At 62.0% G+C, this 15,094-nt stretch overlaps 3 protein-coding genes across 38 annotated transcripts in view; 2 read left to right on the plus strand and 1 right to left on the minus strand.

Moving 5' to 3' along the window:
- The window catches only part of MGRN1 (mahogunin ring finger 1), a 65,363-nt gene extending 62,153 nt beyond the window's left edge, over positions 1-3,210 (plus strand). For all 19 annotated transcript variants that reach the window (XM_024349741.3, XM_024349745.3, XM_063796586.1 and 16 more), the window contains one exon: positions 1,031-3,210. In XM_024349741.3, coding sequence (XP_024205509.1) covers positions 1,031-1,143 — 113 coding nt within the window. In that variant the 3' untranslated portion in view covers positions 1,144-3,210. The remainder of the gene's footprint in view (positions 1-1,030) is intronic.
- A 2,575-nt stretch (positions 3,211-5,785) lies between these two features.
- Positions 5,786-8,085, plus strand: NUDT16L1 (nudix hydrolase 16 like 1). 3 transcript variants are annotated; one of them, XM_001169295.7, is made up of 3 exons: positions 5,797-6,114; positions 6,227-6,487; positions 7,205-8,085. In XM_001169295.7, the coding sequence occupies exons 1-3, from the start codon at positions 5,920-5,922 to the stop codon at positions 7,424-7,426; spliced, it is 678 nt and encodes a 225-aa protein (XP_001169295.2). In that variant the 5' UTR covers positions 5,797-5,919; the 3' UTR covers positions 7,427-8,085. The 3 variants fall into 3 exon arrangements, with proteins under 3 accessions (XP_009428505.1, XP_001169295.2, XP_003314980.1); XM_003314932.6 differs by having other exon boundaries at positions 5,916-6,114; positions 6,227-6,557; XM_009430230.5 differs by lacking the exon at positions 7,205-8,085 and having other exon boundaries at positions 5,786-6,114; positions 6,227-6,918.
- A 658-nt stretch (positions 8,086-8,743) lies between these two features.
- Positions 8,744-15,094, minus strand: part of ANKS3 (ankyrin repeat and sterile alpha motif domain containing 3) — a 38,443-nt gene continuing 32,092 nt past the window's right edge. For all 16 annotated transcript variants that reach the window (XM_016929335.4, XM_063796573.1, XM_054668812.2 and 13 more), the window contains 10 exons: positions 14,720-14,860; positions 14,074-14,183; positions 13,206-13,370; positions 11,287-11,411; positions 11,035-11,176; positions 10,662-10,834; positions 10,203-10,288; positions 9,567-9,650; positions 9,251-9,338; positions 8,744-9,130 (listed from right to left, as the gene is read on the minus strand). In XM_016929335.4, coding sequence (XP_016784824.1) covers positions 9,262-9,338; positions 9,567-9,650; positions 10,203-10,288; positions 10,662-10,834; positions 11,035-11,176; positions 11,287-11,411; positions 13,206-13,370; positions 14,074-14,183; positions 14,720-14,860 — 1,103 coding nt within the window. In that variant the 3' untranslated portion in view covers positions 8,744-9,130; positions 9,251-9,261. The remainder of the gene's footprint in view (positions 9,131-9,250; positions 9,339-9,566; positions 9,651-10,202; positions 10,289-10,661; positions 10,835-11,034; positions 11,177-11,286; positions 11,412-13,205; positions 13,371-14,073; positions 14,184-14,719; positions 14,861-15,094) is intronic.

Genomic DNA, 15,094 nt, shown 5'->3' on the forward strand with positions numbered 1-15,094 from the left:
GGCTCTAAGAGGCACTTTCCCCTTGGGTGGACTTGAGCCGGGTCAGGGAGAACTTCGCTTCTTTTGACTGCACTCTGTATTCCCATGAACCTCTGTCTTCTTGAGCCCAGCGAGTCCCTCTGTTGATCCCTGTCCTGAGCCATTATACCCCTAGATTGAAACGACAGTCAGCACCTTTCAGACGGCCCCGGCCTGCGCGTCGGTGGAAGGTGCCATGCGAATGTTACGATTCAGGTCAAGCTTCCAGAGCTGGGGAGTGCAGGTGTGATCTAGAACAGGGCTCACAGCCTCGGAACCCTGCTCTCGCCGCGGCCCCCGAAGAAAATAGACGCCCTTCACCGGAGAGTGGGGCCTGGGCCGTGTCTGCTGGGAGCCATGTGTCAGGGCTGGTGGCTGGGTGTCAGGCAGCCCTGAGGCCATGCTGGCCACGTCCCAGGCTCTGCACCAGCACCATTGCCCAAGCCCCAGGGACGCCAGACCCATCCGGGGACAGCGCCCGGCGGCGTCGTGCAGGCCACAGTCTGGGCATTGGGGCTCTGTGGGAGGCTCCTCTCTTTGCCTTGCAGTAGCCATCCGGGGGCTACTCTGAGCACGGGCTTGTTCTCACCCAGGGCCGCTCCCGACCCCTGCACCCTGGGTTGACCGAGTTCCACCCTAACCCAGCCGTAAGAACCTTGGCAGGACAGTGGCTGGCCACATCCCAGGAAACCGGAACCAGGGCAAGGGCAGGAGACCCAGAGGGCATCCACCGCGGTGCTGTGTCGCGCTCTGACTCGGGGCTGCAGCTCTGCTGTGGGTGTCCGGGGATGTGGGATCGTCTGTCCCAAGAGGGACACAGCGTATTTGGCACAGCTAGGGAGTCCCCGGGCCCTTGGTGTGCTCACATCTGAGTGAATGCTGTTGTGGCCACAGGCGGCGGGAGTGGGGGTGCTGGATGGCCCAGCCCCTCTGGGGTTCCAGATCGGTAGGAGCGGGTGGCGTGGCACCAGGCATCCGAGTGTGACCCTCCTCCCTCTGCTCCCACCTGCAGGACGGCCCACCTCCATGGAGACGGCCCACGGCCTCGCCACCACCAGCCCCACCTGGCCTCCACTTGGTGGCCCCAGCCCCGATCCCAGCGCCGCCGAGCTGACCCCACTCTGAGAGCCTGGCCGAGCTGGCAGCATGGAGCCCTCGGCTCCCCAGACTTTGCCGAGGGGCTGCTCCGGACCCCGGTGTGAGCCGGCCTCTCCTGTCTGCATGCCCCCTGTGGCCACCAGGCTCCGAGGGGCCGTGGTGACTCTTGATCAAAGAGCACAGTGAACTGTCCCTTCTGAGTCTCCCTTTTCTACAGTTGATATATTTGTAACTGGTACAAGATGAAGGACAGCAGCTTTCCATCCCTAGTTCAGAGCCCCCGTTCCCCAGGGTCCTGTGGGCTGAGCGGCTGGGGCTGGGGCTGCCCACGTGTGGCCTCCGCTGGCTCTGCCTGCTCCTGCAACAGTGCGGTCCCTGCCCCGAGAACTCAGGAGGCCTGCAGAAGAGAATTGATTGGTGGTCGAAGCACCATCTTCACAGATGTTCAGGGGCAGTGGGGGGCTCCAGGCACGGTCAATGAAGGAAACAGTGCCTGTCCACCTACCCTGCGTGTCACTGTGGCGGCCTGGCTGTCGCTGCTTTTTGTCCTCTGCCGTGTTTGCGCGGCCTCAGTGCCCTCCCTGGTGCGTCTGCGCTGGGGCCCTCAGTGCTCGGGGCCTTGGGGTGCATGGGTGCCGCCCTGGGCAGCTAGAGTGTCTCAGCCCGGTGCTGGGCCTGGCCGAGGGGCGGAGGCACAGCTGCTTCCAGCAGCCAGCATTCAGTGGCCTTGTCACCAAGCTCCACACCTCCTCCTGGTGCTGGCTTTGGTGACATCACAAGGCCCCTCCAGGTGCAGGGGCTTCTGTTTGGCAGGCCCCTGCCAGGGAGGACCTGGTGGCCTCCTCATTCTCTTTTGCCATTGGAATGTCCCTTTGCGGTTCTCTTCTCTCTTTTTTTTTTTTTTTGAGACGGAGTTTCACTCTTGCTGCCCAGGCTGGAGTGCAATGGCTCAATCTCGGGTCACTGCAACCTCCGCCTCCCGGGTTCAAGTGATCGTCCTGCCTTAGGCTCCTGAGTAGCTGGGATTACAGGTGCCTACCAGCATGCTCGGCTAAGTTTTTTGTATTTTTAGTAGAGAAGGGATTTCACCATGTTGGCCGGGCTGGTCTCAAACTCCTAAGGTCATCCACCTGCCTCGGCCTCCCAGAGTGCTGGGATTACAGGCGTGAGCCTCCGCGCCTGGCCCCCTTGCAGTTCTCTCTGATTTGGTTTCTTCTATCGCAGGCTTCTGTGGCAGGACTGGCCCAGGGAGGAGGAAGCCAGCAGCACACCTGGGGAATGGGGTCCCGGCCGGGAGGCTTGGCCTCTGGGCGACCTCGTCCTGTTTTTTTTGTTTGTTTGTTTGTTTTTTTAAAGGTAAACTTCTTGGGCCGCAGATGGCAAAGGGAGTGCCTGGGCCTGGTGACCCAGGGCTGGATCCACCCCTGCAGAGCCCTGGGCCAGGCAGGTGTCTGCTGCTCCCCTGGCTCTGGAGGGCTGCCCTGCAGCTGGGCCTGGGGACAGGTCGGCTGTGGGGCAGCTCAGTACCCTCCCTGAGGCTCACGGTGGCTCCGAGCATGAGCTCTGCCTCCTGGGCGAGACCCAGCAGTGGACAGCACGGTCCTCACACCCAGCTCCCTGCACACCCAGGCCAGCCACCCCTCCTGCTCGTGCACAGGCACGCAGATGCGCTCACACGTACACGCTCACAAATGCACGCCCACTTGCACATGCTCACGCACACGTTCACACATGCACACTCACGCTCACACATGCTGTCACGCATACACACACGCACATACTCATGCACATGTTCCCATGCATGTGTGTGCACTCGGACCGAGCATCTCCCACGCACCTCTACCCCACCCCAAGCACCTCTCTCCCCCCATGCACCTCTCCCCAACAACACACAGCCCCTTGCACCGCCCGCCCCCCGCCCCCACCAAGGCCCCAGCCTCTGGCCATCAGTCCTGGTGCCAGAGCTTTGGGTGAAGTTCGGGCCGCAGAGTGGCCCGCTGGGACTCCCTTGTGCTGCCGTCTGATGTGCTCAGATGGGCTCATCGTTGGTTCGTTTTTACTGTATATTTATAGTAATAAAATCATGCAGCAATATCCCGTCTGCTCCTTCCTCCGGGTGCAGCCCTCAGGATTGTGGCTGTTTCCTGACCTGGAGTTTTGCCGCTGGGTGGTTGGCGGTGGCTCCCGCACCGTGGCAGCTCCACGGCCTCTGCCTGGCTTCCCTCTGGGGTCAGGGCAGTGAGCAAGGTGAGGGCTAACAAGAACGGGCAGCTGCCAGCCATCCCTGTCAGGGCTAGTTGTCTGGTTGGAGGGAAGCCACACCCTCCAGATTGGGCTCTCTCATGAACAGGTGGTTGGGGAGCCCAGGGCCTCCAGGTTTGTGAGTTGTCGCTCCCGTCCCCATCTCTAGTCCTGATCATCTCAAGGCATTTGCTGAGCACCTGCTGTGCGTCAGTGGAGGCAGAAGAGCTGAGGCCCCGGCCCTGGCCCCAGGCGCCTGCCTTCCAAGCAGTGAGATGCCCAGCAGCTAATCAGAATCCTGCCAGGTTTGGTTACTATTAGGAAGAAAGTCAGCATGGTGGTGAGATGAAACCGTACAAGGTCTCATTTAACTGGGTGGCAGGGAGGGCCTCTCTGAGGAGACTTAAACAGCCCTGAGGGCTGAGGAGGAGCTGGCCCTGGAAGAGTGTTCCAGGTGGCAGGAGTGAGCCTGATGTGTCCCCTGGGGATGGAGCCCCTGGCTGGAGTGAAGGGTGCTGGACAGATACTGAAGAGCTTGTAGGGGCTGCTGGAGTGTTTTTATAAGGGGGAGTCAGTTCTAAGAACAGGTTTCCAAGCGGAGAAGCAGTGCTAGCACCCTGCGGCTGGCGTGTGGAGGCCGGACGGCGGGAGCAGGTCTAGCTGCCCATGGTTGTGGGCTCACAGGCTGGAGCCCGGCCCCAGGCCTCTGCACAGCCCCTGCTCCCCTGCCCAGGGAGTGGCCAGTGCCCCAGGGCACCCACCACACCACTGCCTACCACTCAAGGCCCCAGCTCCTTTGCATGCAGGTCAAGCTGCCACCATGGCCCTTCTTTGAAGACTCTGAGGGTGGAGGGAGAGCCCGTGTTCTGGCCCATCAGTCCCTGCCCCGAGAAGGCTGCCACCCATGGGCCCTGCAGCTGCTCTGACCTGCCTGGGTCTGGCCCCATCCCAGTGTGGGTAGAGGGGTGCCCAGGGTGTCAGACGGGTGCTTGCATGGGCCAGATCGGCTCCCCCTCTGTACCTCCCAGAAGACCCAGCCAGCACTTGTATTGATGTCTGGTCTCGGGGAGGGGCTGGAGCAAGGGGAGCCTCTCCTCCTGTGCCCCTGCGTCCCACGGGCCCTGGGCGCTGGCTGGGCTTGGCTGCCTAGGGGTGGGGCCCTCTGGGTGAGAGGACCCTTCCCCTTGCTGCCCTCTCGCCTTCTCACCTGGTCGCTCACTCTGGAATCTGGACTTCCCCTGCTGCTTGCAGCTGTCCCATGTGACCCCTGACCCACTGGTGGCCACAGGAGGAGAGAGAGGTGCCCTCTCTGGGTCCTTATTCTCCACATCTGAGGCCACCACGGACCTAACAGGTGAGTTTCCAATGCCCACCCTCTCCCTCTCTCTTCTGCCTGCCTCCACTGAAGGCAGCCTTCTCTGTGCCAGCGAGCTCGGCCTCACAGCACAGCTCTCCCGAGGCTATGCCCCAGCCCTGGGCACCCATGCTGTGAGTGCAGGCAGGGGGGTTCATGTGCTCAGCAAATCCATTCCCCTGGTGGGGAGGAAAGTGGCCCTGGGCCCTGCTGCTGGTGAGGTGAGCCTTGCCATCATGGAGTTCAGGGGACCTCGCTCTGCCTTGGGCTGTTTCTGATGCTTCTGAGCCCCAGAGACATCTCCGGTACAAACACAAGGTAAGTGGTAAGTACCTCAGGCCCTTGTGGAATCGGGATTCTGCCTCTGTCATCAACTGCCAGGTGTACTTAGGCAAGTTATGTCCCTCTCTGAGCTCCAAGTTCCTCATCGTAAACTGGGGAAACCCCTCTTCCCTCCACAGTACCTGGCACAGGGTGCCTGGCTTGGAGGATGCTGGAAAGCTCCAGCCCCGGAATTTAAGTCACTTTCTGCCCAGCAAGCTGGGTCCACAGATCCCCAGAGCTCCCGGTCGTCCGCCCTGACCCAGCGTGGACTCGGGGACTGGGGCACTCAAGCCCTGCCAAGCCCTGCTCCCCGTGCTGTCCTGGATCGAGCCGGCCAGCAGGGTGGCTAGGTCGGGACAGCTGTCGTGCATGGTAGGCGAAGACCATCTCCCTCCGGGCTTGGGTCCGGTGGCGCTGGCGGAGCAAGGCTCCGGGGCATCTCTCGCTCGTGTGGTCGTGCCAAGGGTGCCATTGCGGATGGACGGGGCCATGCGGGCCGGGTCGGCCTCCTGGGGAGAAACGGGTGAGCACAAGGGGATCGGCGCCATCGAGGGTGGAGAAACCGCAGGGATTTTCGGCTGTCCGCTTTGGGGCGCCAAGGAAGATGTTCGTCGCCCACAATGTGAACCTTGAGCCACCACGGCACCGACCAGTCGACTAGGCTCTCCTGTCGGAGGCGGGGCCGCCGCCCAGGGTGTGCGACTATTGGGTGACGGCTGACGCGCACCGCCCTCCTTTGCACACCGCCCGCTGCACCTCTCGACGACGCACCGCGGCGCTGCGAGGGGCTCGGTCCCGGGGCGCGCCGGCGATTGGCGGGGGAACGGGACCCGGGGGCGCGGCCGCCCGCGGATTGGCGAGGCACGGCGGGGGCGGGCTCGCGCATGCTCTTAAGTGGCAGCGGCGGGGACGGGGTCAGTGCCAAGATGTCGACGGCGGCGGTTCCGGAGCTGAAGCAGATCAGCCGGGTGGAGGCGATGCGCCTAGGGCCGGGCTGGAGCCACTCGTGCCACGCCATGCTGTACGCCGCCAACCCTGGGCAGCTCTTCGGCCGCATCCCCATGCGCTTCTCGGTGCTGGTGAGGACGGGCGAGGGCGAGGGCGAGGGCGAGGGCGCGGGCGCGGGCGAGGGCGCGGGCGCGGGCGGGGGCGTCCGTCGACCCCGCGGCTGTGACCCGCGCTCCCTTGCAGATGCAGATGCGTTTCGACGGGCTGCTGGGCTTCCCCGGGGGCTTCGTGGACCGGCGCTTCTGGTCGCTGGAGGACGGCCTGAACCGGGTGTTGGGCCTGGGCCTGGGCTGCCTGCGCCTCACCGAGGCCGACTACCTGAGCTCGCACCTGACCGAGGGCCCACACCGCGTCGTGGCGCACCTGTACGCGCGGCAGCTGACGCTGGAGCAGCTGCACGCCGTGGAGATCAGCGCGGTGCACTCGCGCGACCACGGCCTGGAGGTGGGGCCGCCGCCCGGGCCCCGCCCCCCGCCCCGGGGTTTGGCTCTGGCCCCGTGGAAGGCACCGATGGGTAACACGTCTCCTGAGGGTCCCCTGGCCGGGCTGGGTCGGGTGTCGCTGTCTCCAGCAATGGGGTGGGGAGAGGGGTCTGGGGCTGGGAGGCCGGGAAAGGAGGGGCGGGGGTGGGGGCCGGGGCTGGGGCTCCCTCAGGGCTGTGTTACATCCGCCTTGCTGCCTGCCATTGCCAATCCTGGGAGTGGGGGAGTGGGATCGGTGGGGAGGAAGGGATGGGGGAGGAGCGGGGATTGCTTGGGGAGTTGGGAAACTTGAGCACAGCGGGGGTTGTAAAACTTGGGAACCTCATGGGGGGCGTGAAGGCTCTTGGGATTTGTGCTTTGTGGTCTGGAAGGGCTGGACTCCGGGTGTTCAGGCTTCGTTGGGTGGACGGGGAGCATGGGGTGCGGACCCCGGGGTGGGGTGGCCTGGGTACGAGGGGGGGAGTGCATGGGGTCAGCCTCCACACTTGCTTGGGGAGGAGGGGGCTGCAGTTGCTCCGAGGGAGCTGGCTGGCTTCTGCCAGGCCCTGCGTGGGTCTCCCATTAAGTCCTTGGCAAAGCTGGCTGCTCGTACCCTGGCCTCATAGCTTCCAGGCCCCTCCTGCTGGAGGTGCCATTGTGTGGCAGGCCTGGCCCCAACCCCTACCTCCTGTCTGCGCAGGTGCTGGGCCTCGTGCGGGTCCCGCTGTACACCCAGAAGGACCGAGTCGGAGGCTTCCCCAACTTCCTGAGCAACGCCTTCGTGAGCACGGCTAAGTGCCAGCTCCTCTTTGCCCTCAAGGTGCTCAACATGATGCCCGAGGAGAAGCTGGTTGAGGCCCTGGCTGCAGCCACCGAGAAGCAGAAGAAGGCCCTGGAGAAGTTGCTCCCGGCCTCCTCTTGAGGGCTGCCTGAGCTGGTGGCACCCTTCCCTGGGCCGGAAGACTGGGAATTCCTGCTAAGTGTGGCTTCTAGAGTGTTTGTGTGTACCCCGCTTCTGACTGCCTAGGGCGAGTGGGCATCCTGTCATCTCCACTGTCCCAAGCAGTCACTAGGTGGCGGCCGGGCCAGCTGGAACCCAGCCCATCCTCTCAGGCAGAGCAGGGTGGTCCTGGCACACTGGGCCTGCCTCTCCAGCCTCAGGATGCTCCTGTTTATCCTGGGCTCAGACCCTCCTCTTGTACGTCTCATCACAGCTGGTAGAGACCCAGGAGTGCCTGATTGTCCCACAGGGGTGGCGCACAGCTCTGGGATCACTCAGAAGATGGGATGTGTGGGTGGAGGATGCCTTGTCTCGGTCAGCTCATTCCTGCCTCCTTCCTGAGCCAGTTCAGGGCCTGGGGGAGAGCCAGCTTGGGGTAGGAAGTTAATATTGTTAATTTGGGTTGTTGTTGGATTTACTTTGCTAGATTTTCTCTTTCACCACGTGTGAACTGTGGGTGAGGTTTCAAAGTAGCTTCACCCCACGTGGCTTGGTTCCCAGGGACAGTCAGGGCCTCGGGGGCCCAGCTATGTACAACGAAGCTGTCGAAGGAGAAGACAATAAAGTCGCTCCGCAGCTGCTCTGTGTGTTTCTCAGCTGCTCTGTGTGTTTTGGTTCTGGATGGAACCAGCTCAGGCCCCCTGCCCTAGGTGGGGGAGGGAGGAGCTGCCCCAGCCAGGGGCACGTTCCCCAGTGTTTACTGGGGGCACTCCCAGCATGAGTGCTGTGCCCATCAGCCAGGTTGGGGCGTCTGGGCCGAGACCTTCAGGGCAGGCTCCCCTTCCTGATCCTGGTGGCCCTGGCTGCACCTGGGCTGACCTGCTTTGCTTTGCAAACCCACCATTCCCCACTGTCTGCAAGCAGCTCCAGGGGATGGTGTGGAAGTACAGGCTTACTGTGCAGAAGGACAGTAGCAGAGCCATCCCTCGTGGTCTCCTACAGCCCCACATCTGGAAAGACTCCAGCAGCATCGTCAGAAAATTTGCACAGCCCATGTCTGGCCTGGTGAGGGAGGCAGTGTGCCCAGCTCCATCTCAGAGCTTGGTGTGAGAGCAGCACGTCCCGGGGGAGGCCCTGTGCTACGGCGGGCTGGGGATGTTCTTGGCTCTCAAAGCCTTATCTTGAGTTGTCTGGGCTCCAGGAGCAAAAGACACACCCCTGAACAGCAGAGGACAGGGCAGTCAGGGTTGCTGCATTGGCCAGTGCCACATGTCATGTGACCAGAACTGAGCCCTTCACTAGCTGTTCTTAAATTTTATTTTCCAAAAAATGGCATTTTCCAGGTGCCCCAGTCCTCACTCGTAAGGTCCCACCTCAGTTGGCACCTGTGTGTGTATATGGATACACTTTCCCCCCAGGGCCCTGCCTGGTATGGGTCAGGGCAGCCCATGAACTCTGGGGCCTCACCACGAGGTTCTGGGTGAGGCCCTCGTCCCGCCTCAGTGCTGGCCCGAGCTGCCGAGCCAGGGCCGCAGCCCCCGTCTTGCCTCTGTCTGCCGGCTGCTCCCGGGGCCTGATCCTCTGGCCCCCACTGGGCCTGGGCTGCACGTGGCAGCTGCCTGCTCACTGTCCTCCTCACTCCCTGGCACACAGCTTCAGGGTGGACCAATCACCCAACGTCAGATTCTGAAAGAAAAAGCCCCGGTGAGAAGGGAGGGGGACAGGTGGGTGCATACCCACACCTGCAGCCGCCCAGACAGGCCCTGCTGCTCCCACCACGCGGGATCCAGGCTGGCAGACACTCACCGGCCCGCGGGCTAGGTCTCCCGCCACTTCTTCCCGTTCAGCACCTGCAGCTTCTCCAGGCTCTGGGTCACTAAGCACAGTGCTTGCCCTGAGGAATGATGACCTTGAGCCTCTCCCGCCCAGGCTCAGGAGGGCTGGGTGGTGCTGCCGCGGGGTCCCAGCTGCAGGATGTGACCTGCCCCTCACCCGTTATGGCCCCAGCCCCGAGGTCAGCCTTGGGGTAGAGAGACACAAACCCGCTTTCCCTGGAAAGGGGTCCCTTTGCCTCCCTCGGAAACAAAAGGAGCGCTCAGTCGTCTGGTCCCCGGAGACTCACCCATCTCACGGACACGGTCCTCCAGGGCTCCCGAGAGCTCGGGGAGGCTCATGGCCTGCAGGGACGCTTGCCAGCCCTTGGAGTCTGTGGTGCAGGGACCGAGTTAGCTGGGGGGTCTGTGTCCCCACAGGCCCTGCTTTATTCTGAGCCCATGCAACCAGGAGAACCTGCTTGGATCAGAACCTCCCTACCCACCTGACAGTGTCTAAGCAACCTCCCAAGGCCGAGGCTGGGAAGCCCTGTTGTGCCCTTCCTCCCACAGGCTGAGCAAACACTACGAGGCCCGGGTCAGCCCGAGAGAAGACAAAGCTCTGCCGGTGGGGACCCAGGTCTGGGCCCTGGCTGGAGGCTACAGAAGTCGCTGGCGGTCTCAGCACAGCACAGCCAGCCAAAGCACAGGGCCTTTGTCGAGTACCTCCTATCCCTGGGGGATAGGCAGTTTTCCTGTCACAGGTGAGGAAGTGGGCTTGGGTCCCCAGGGCCCCCTCTCCTCGGACTCTGGGATCATGTGCACACAGGGACCTGGGAGGGTGGCTGCCGGCCGGAGAACCAGGCCAAGCCCACTGGGTCAAACCTGGCTTCAGGGCTCCCCCACCTTCCCCTCTGCCCAGTGCGGAGTCAGGCCACTGGTCTTACCAGCTGGGGGGACGGCTAGGCCCAGAGTGGCTGCACCAAGGGGCTGGTCCCGCCTCACTCGAGTTGACAGCTCAGCTTGACAGGCTCTGCCAAACACAGAAACAAATGTTGGTGAGAGCAGAGGCCTGGCCGCCGCAGAGCCCCCACCTCAGACCTTCAAGGGGAGGGAGGGGCTCAGCCCTGTCCTTGCAGCTGGCCCTCATGGGCTGGGCCAGTGCCCCATGAGGCTGCACTAAAGAGCAGGAGGGCGACCGGTGCAGATTCCGGGACCCGACTCCTGCCTGGGTCTGCCTGCAGGAAGGAAGGGCCTGATGAAATGGGGGTGGGGTGGCTCCAGACCCTGAAATCCACCCCTCAGTTACAAAATCAGGAGGAAAGGATGTGTGGGGGCCCTGGGGGCCCAGGGGCCAGGTGGCTGACCACTGGAGACCCAGCCCAGGGCAGCTCAGAGCCACTCACCGCAGCTGGTCCAGGATGAGGGCAGCATCCCGGGCCAGGGCCCACGTCTCCTGCAGCCGGGCCTGGAGGTCCTCGCGGGCGCGGTCCTGCTCCAGCAGGCAGCTCTCCACCACGGCGCGCAGCTCCTGCTCCTGGCACACCTGGCCCCGCACGGCCTCTACCTCCTCGCAGCGCTGCAGGGGGGTGGGGGGCGCAGGGAGGCTGGGAGGTGGCCGGGCAAGCCAGACCCTTGGCCACGGCCCTGTCCTGTGTGTGGGGCCCTCTCCCCCCTGCATCCACCTGACCCCTCCACACAGCACCCACCTTTTCTGTCAGAGATGGGGCCAACTCAGGGGTGTCACCCTGCCCCCCCATCCCCCACCCAGCCACTCACCTTGTGCAGCTGGATGGCGAGCTCCTGCATCTCAGCCTCCAGCCGGTCGGCGTAGGCCAGCTCCAGGGCATCCCCGGGTGGGCGGGCACTGCTGTGCCAGCGGGCAATGGCGGACGTCATCTTCCTCTTGGGCCCAAACAGCCTGCGGGGGGAATGTGACCAGGATATGCCTCAGCGTCCCAAGAGCGCTTACGTGAGTGGGAGTTTGCCCCAACCCCGGGCTGAGGGCCAGAGCGGCCCTTCTGGACGCACGTGATGCCAATTTCCTTCAGGTCGCTCTCAGTGAGGGTCAGAAAGATGCGGAGGTCCACGTCCTGCTCCTCAAACACCTGCAGGTACTTCAGACACCCGATCTGCTCCAGCAGTGCGGCAAGGTCCTGGCAGGCACAGGGGACAGGTTGGGGGAGGTAGCGGCTGACGACGAAGCAGAGACGCTTTCCTCCACTCGGAGCCCCACCACTTCCCCAGGCTCAGAACCAAGACAGTGCCTTGTGTGTGGCGCCCAGGCTGTCCCCTCCTACTCTGGTGGCTCAGGCAGGGCAGGATGTTGCAGGCAGGTGAGTCCTCACACTGTGGTCGGCCACGTGGGGACAATGTATGTTCATCACCAGAAACTGGCCGCCTCCTCCCACACATGCTCAGTTCTGTGAAGGGACGATGGAGCTGCTGATCTCGACAACGCTTTGTAGGCGGAGAGCGCTGCTCTCTAATTCTAGAGTCTCGGTGTCGGATGTTCTGATTTCCACTTGTCTAAGCGCAGCTCTTCTCCGAGTTCACCTGTCTGGAGTTCACCGAGCTCCCTGGATGTAAGATCTGTGTTTCTGATCCACTGAGATGGTCAGGCTGTTTCTCACCCATCGTTTCTGCTCTCCTTCTGGAATGCCACTGTATGGGGTGGTGTCAGTGTGCTTGAGGGGGTCACAGATTTCTGTTAATTTTTTTTACTCATTCTTTCTGTTCCTCAAGCGAGATGATCTCAGGTGACCTGTGTTCACAAGTTGTCTGACTCTTCTGCCTGCTCAATTCTGCTGTGAGCTCGTCTAGTGATATTTTCATTTCAGTTTACTTTTCAACTCCAGAAATCCTACTTTTGAGAGTTTATTGCTTTTAATGGAGAAACAAATGTTACTCTGACATTTTCTTCAAGCTATTTTCTGAAAGAAACATACTTAGGACACTACCCTGACCAGACTCCACTCAGCGCATGTTGAAGGGACCGAGACGTGTGCCTGCTCACTGAGCCAGGGGCTGCAGGGAGAAGCCGGCAAATCCAAGGCTCTACTGAACAGCAAAGCCAGTGCTTTAACAAATAACCAGCCAGGCCGGGCACGGCACCAGGCCAGGTGTGGTGGCTCACGCCTGTAATCCTAGCACTTTGGGAGGCTGAGGCGGGCGGATCACGATGTCAGGAATTTGAGACCAGCCTGGCCAACATAGTGAAATCCCATCTCTACTAAAAATACAAAAAATTAGATGGGCATGGTGGCGGGTGCCTGTAATCCCAGCTACTTGGGAGGCTGAGGCAGGAGAATTGCTTGAACCCAGGAGGAGGAGGTTGCAGTGAGTCGAGATCGCGCCACTGCACTCCAGCCCAGATGACAGTGGGAGACTCCGTCTCGAACAAACAAACCAAATAACCAACCAGAGCATCCCTCTGCCTCTCCTCTCCGTGCCTCTTCTGCCCACACAGGGTAGGAGAACTCAGCAGACACAGGTGAGACAGCTGAGCTGTGAGTCACACCTCTGATCCCTAAGGTAATGTGTGGTCAGAGGGACCACAGAAAGGAGGAGGATGGTGGCAGCTGTAACCATCACCAAGCACACACTGTGTGTAGTTCCTGTCTCTGCTTCAACCACATCTTGTCAGACTCCTGCAGGCAGCTCTGAGGTCAGGTGTGCTTTTCTTCTCCCCAGGCTCAGGGAGGCCAACTCCAGTATGGAAAGCAGGGAGACAGGTCCTTCCCGTGGAGCGGAACAGAGTAGAAGCACTGCAGCGGGGCTGCCAGCCATGGAGCCGGCTGTGAGCCTGTGGAGCCTAACAGGCCATGGGGATGCCACCGCCATTCTGTTCTCCCAGCAGCGCCTGGCACGTCATATACACAACACATGCCTCCTAAGTCACAAAAAGTGCCGTCTCTGAGTGTAACCTCCAGTTTCACAAGCGGTCTTACCTGGGGTCCCGAGTAGGGGGCCCTCTGAGTCTGGGGGCTGGACTCAGCGAGAAAGCCTTCCCTGTCAGTTGCAGTGCGGGGAGGCCACTGGCTGTCAGGATTCTTGGTCTTCATGTAACTTTTAGCTTGTTTGCGAGCTGAGCTTTTACAGGCGTGATCCGAGTCCTGCAGTGAGAGGCATGCATCTGAAGGAGTGCGCGGGCTAACTTGAGAGCCTTCGTGAAACCCCCACCCGCCACACAGGGGCTTGAGAGGCTTCGTGAAACCCCCCACCCGCCACACAGGGGCTTGAGAGCCTTCGTGAAACCCCCCACCCGCCACACAGGGGCTTGAGAGCCTTCGTGAAACCCCCCACCTGCCACACAGGGGCTTGAGAGGCTTCGTGAAACCCCCCACCCGCCACACAGGGGCTTGAGAGGCTTCGTGAAACCCCCACCCGCCACACAGGGGCTTGAGAGGCTTCGTGAAACCCCCCACCCGCCACACAGGGGCTTGAGAGGCTTCGTGAAACCCCCCACCCGCCACACAGGGGCTTGAGAGGCTTCGTGAAACCCCCCACCCGCCACACAGGGGCTTGAGAGCCTTCGTGAAACCCCTACCCGCCACAAAGGGGCTTGAGAGGCTTCGTGAAACCCCCACCCGCCACACAGGGGCTTGAGAGGCTTCGTGAAACCCCCACCCGCCACACGGGCTTCCGGTGCGTTCGCTGTCGTCTGAGAAGCCAGACCCTGGACACAGCACGTCCCAGTGCAGCACACACGTGCAGCAGCTGCTTCTTACAGACATGCTCATCTTAAAGTAACTGGGGGATGTCAGGCATCCCAGCCAGGGACTGGCTATGGGAGACCAAGAAAGAAAGAATCCGTACCTCGTTGCTCTCCACAGAAGCTTCGCTGCTGAGCCCCTGGGCTCTGGCCAGGCCCTCGCTGCTGCTGCTGCTCTGGACGGGCCCCAGGTTGGCACAGAAAGCATGTTCCTCTGAGGGCGGGAAGACAGGGCGTCCGCCTGCAGCCCTCACCGAGGTGCTGAGCACCTCCACCAGGGCACTCCTTGGGGCCTGCAGCGGTTGCTTCCTTATATTTCAAACTTCCTGCCTGTCCTAAACCCTCCCCTCTATACAGACGGGCAGGGCTTCTGCCTTTTTGTTCACTGATAAATCCCAAGCACCCGCAGCAGTGCTTGGCACACGGTGGGCACTATGGAAACAGCTGCTGCACGGAGGTGCAGTTATAACAGACATTCCTACTGGGGCCTGCCCTGAAAGCCTCAGGGGCTCCTAAGCAAGGAGCTAAACCAGTTGCTGTGGAACGGCTCCCTTAAGCTGCACGGGGATGCTGGACCAGAAGCTTCTCCCATTCCTCACAAGAACCAGGGCCGTCCACACCTACCCCTTTCCTGTCCTCTGCTGGATGGCTGTGTCCAGCGCCAGGCCCAGGGGATAAGTGGGGATGGGCACACAGGAGCTCCAGGACCTGCCTGAGCCACGGGCCGGACAGGGATGGGGGTGCACGTACCCCGACTGCTGCTGCTGCTGCTGCTCTCCACGTCCCGCTCATTGATGGGGGAGGTGACATCCCGGCAGCAGAGGCCCTCTTCTTCCAGGGGGTTCTCGCCACTGCTGTTGAAGGTGACATAGCCGCGGGGAGGAGCCTGCTCTGTGTACAGAATGGGGCCTATAAGCCCAGGGAACTCCAAAGTGAAACCTCCTCAGAGGCCGAGGCCCAGGATGGAGGCAGGTGACTTCCCAGTCATGACGTCATCTACTTGCCCCTGCGACCTGGCATGGCTCTATCTGTGGTGTGTGGGTGGAAAAGACGCTCTGAGGGTCAGTCAGTGGCCCAGGCAAGTGCCTGGTGGGGCCAGGGCTGGCAGCCAGGACAAGCCTGGGC

The sequence above is a fragment of the Pan troglodytes genome, chromosome 18, assembly GCF_028858775.2.
Source record: "Pan troglodytes isolate AG18354 chromosome 18, NHGRI_mPanTro3-v2.0_pri, whole genome shotgun sequence".
In the NCBI taxonomy this organism is placed as follows: Eukaryota; Metazoa; Chordata; class Mammalia; order Primates; family Hominidae; genus Pan; species Pan troglodytes.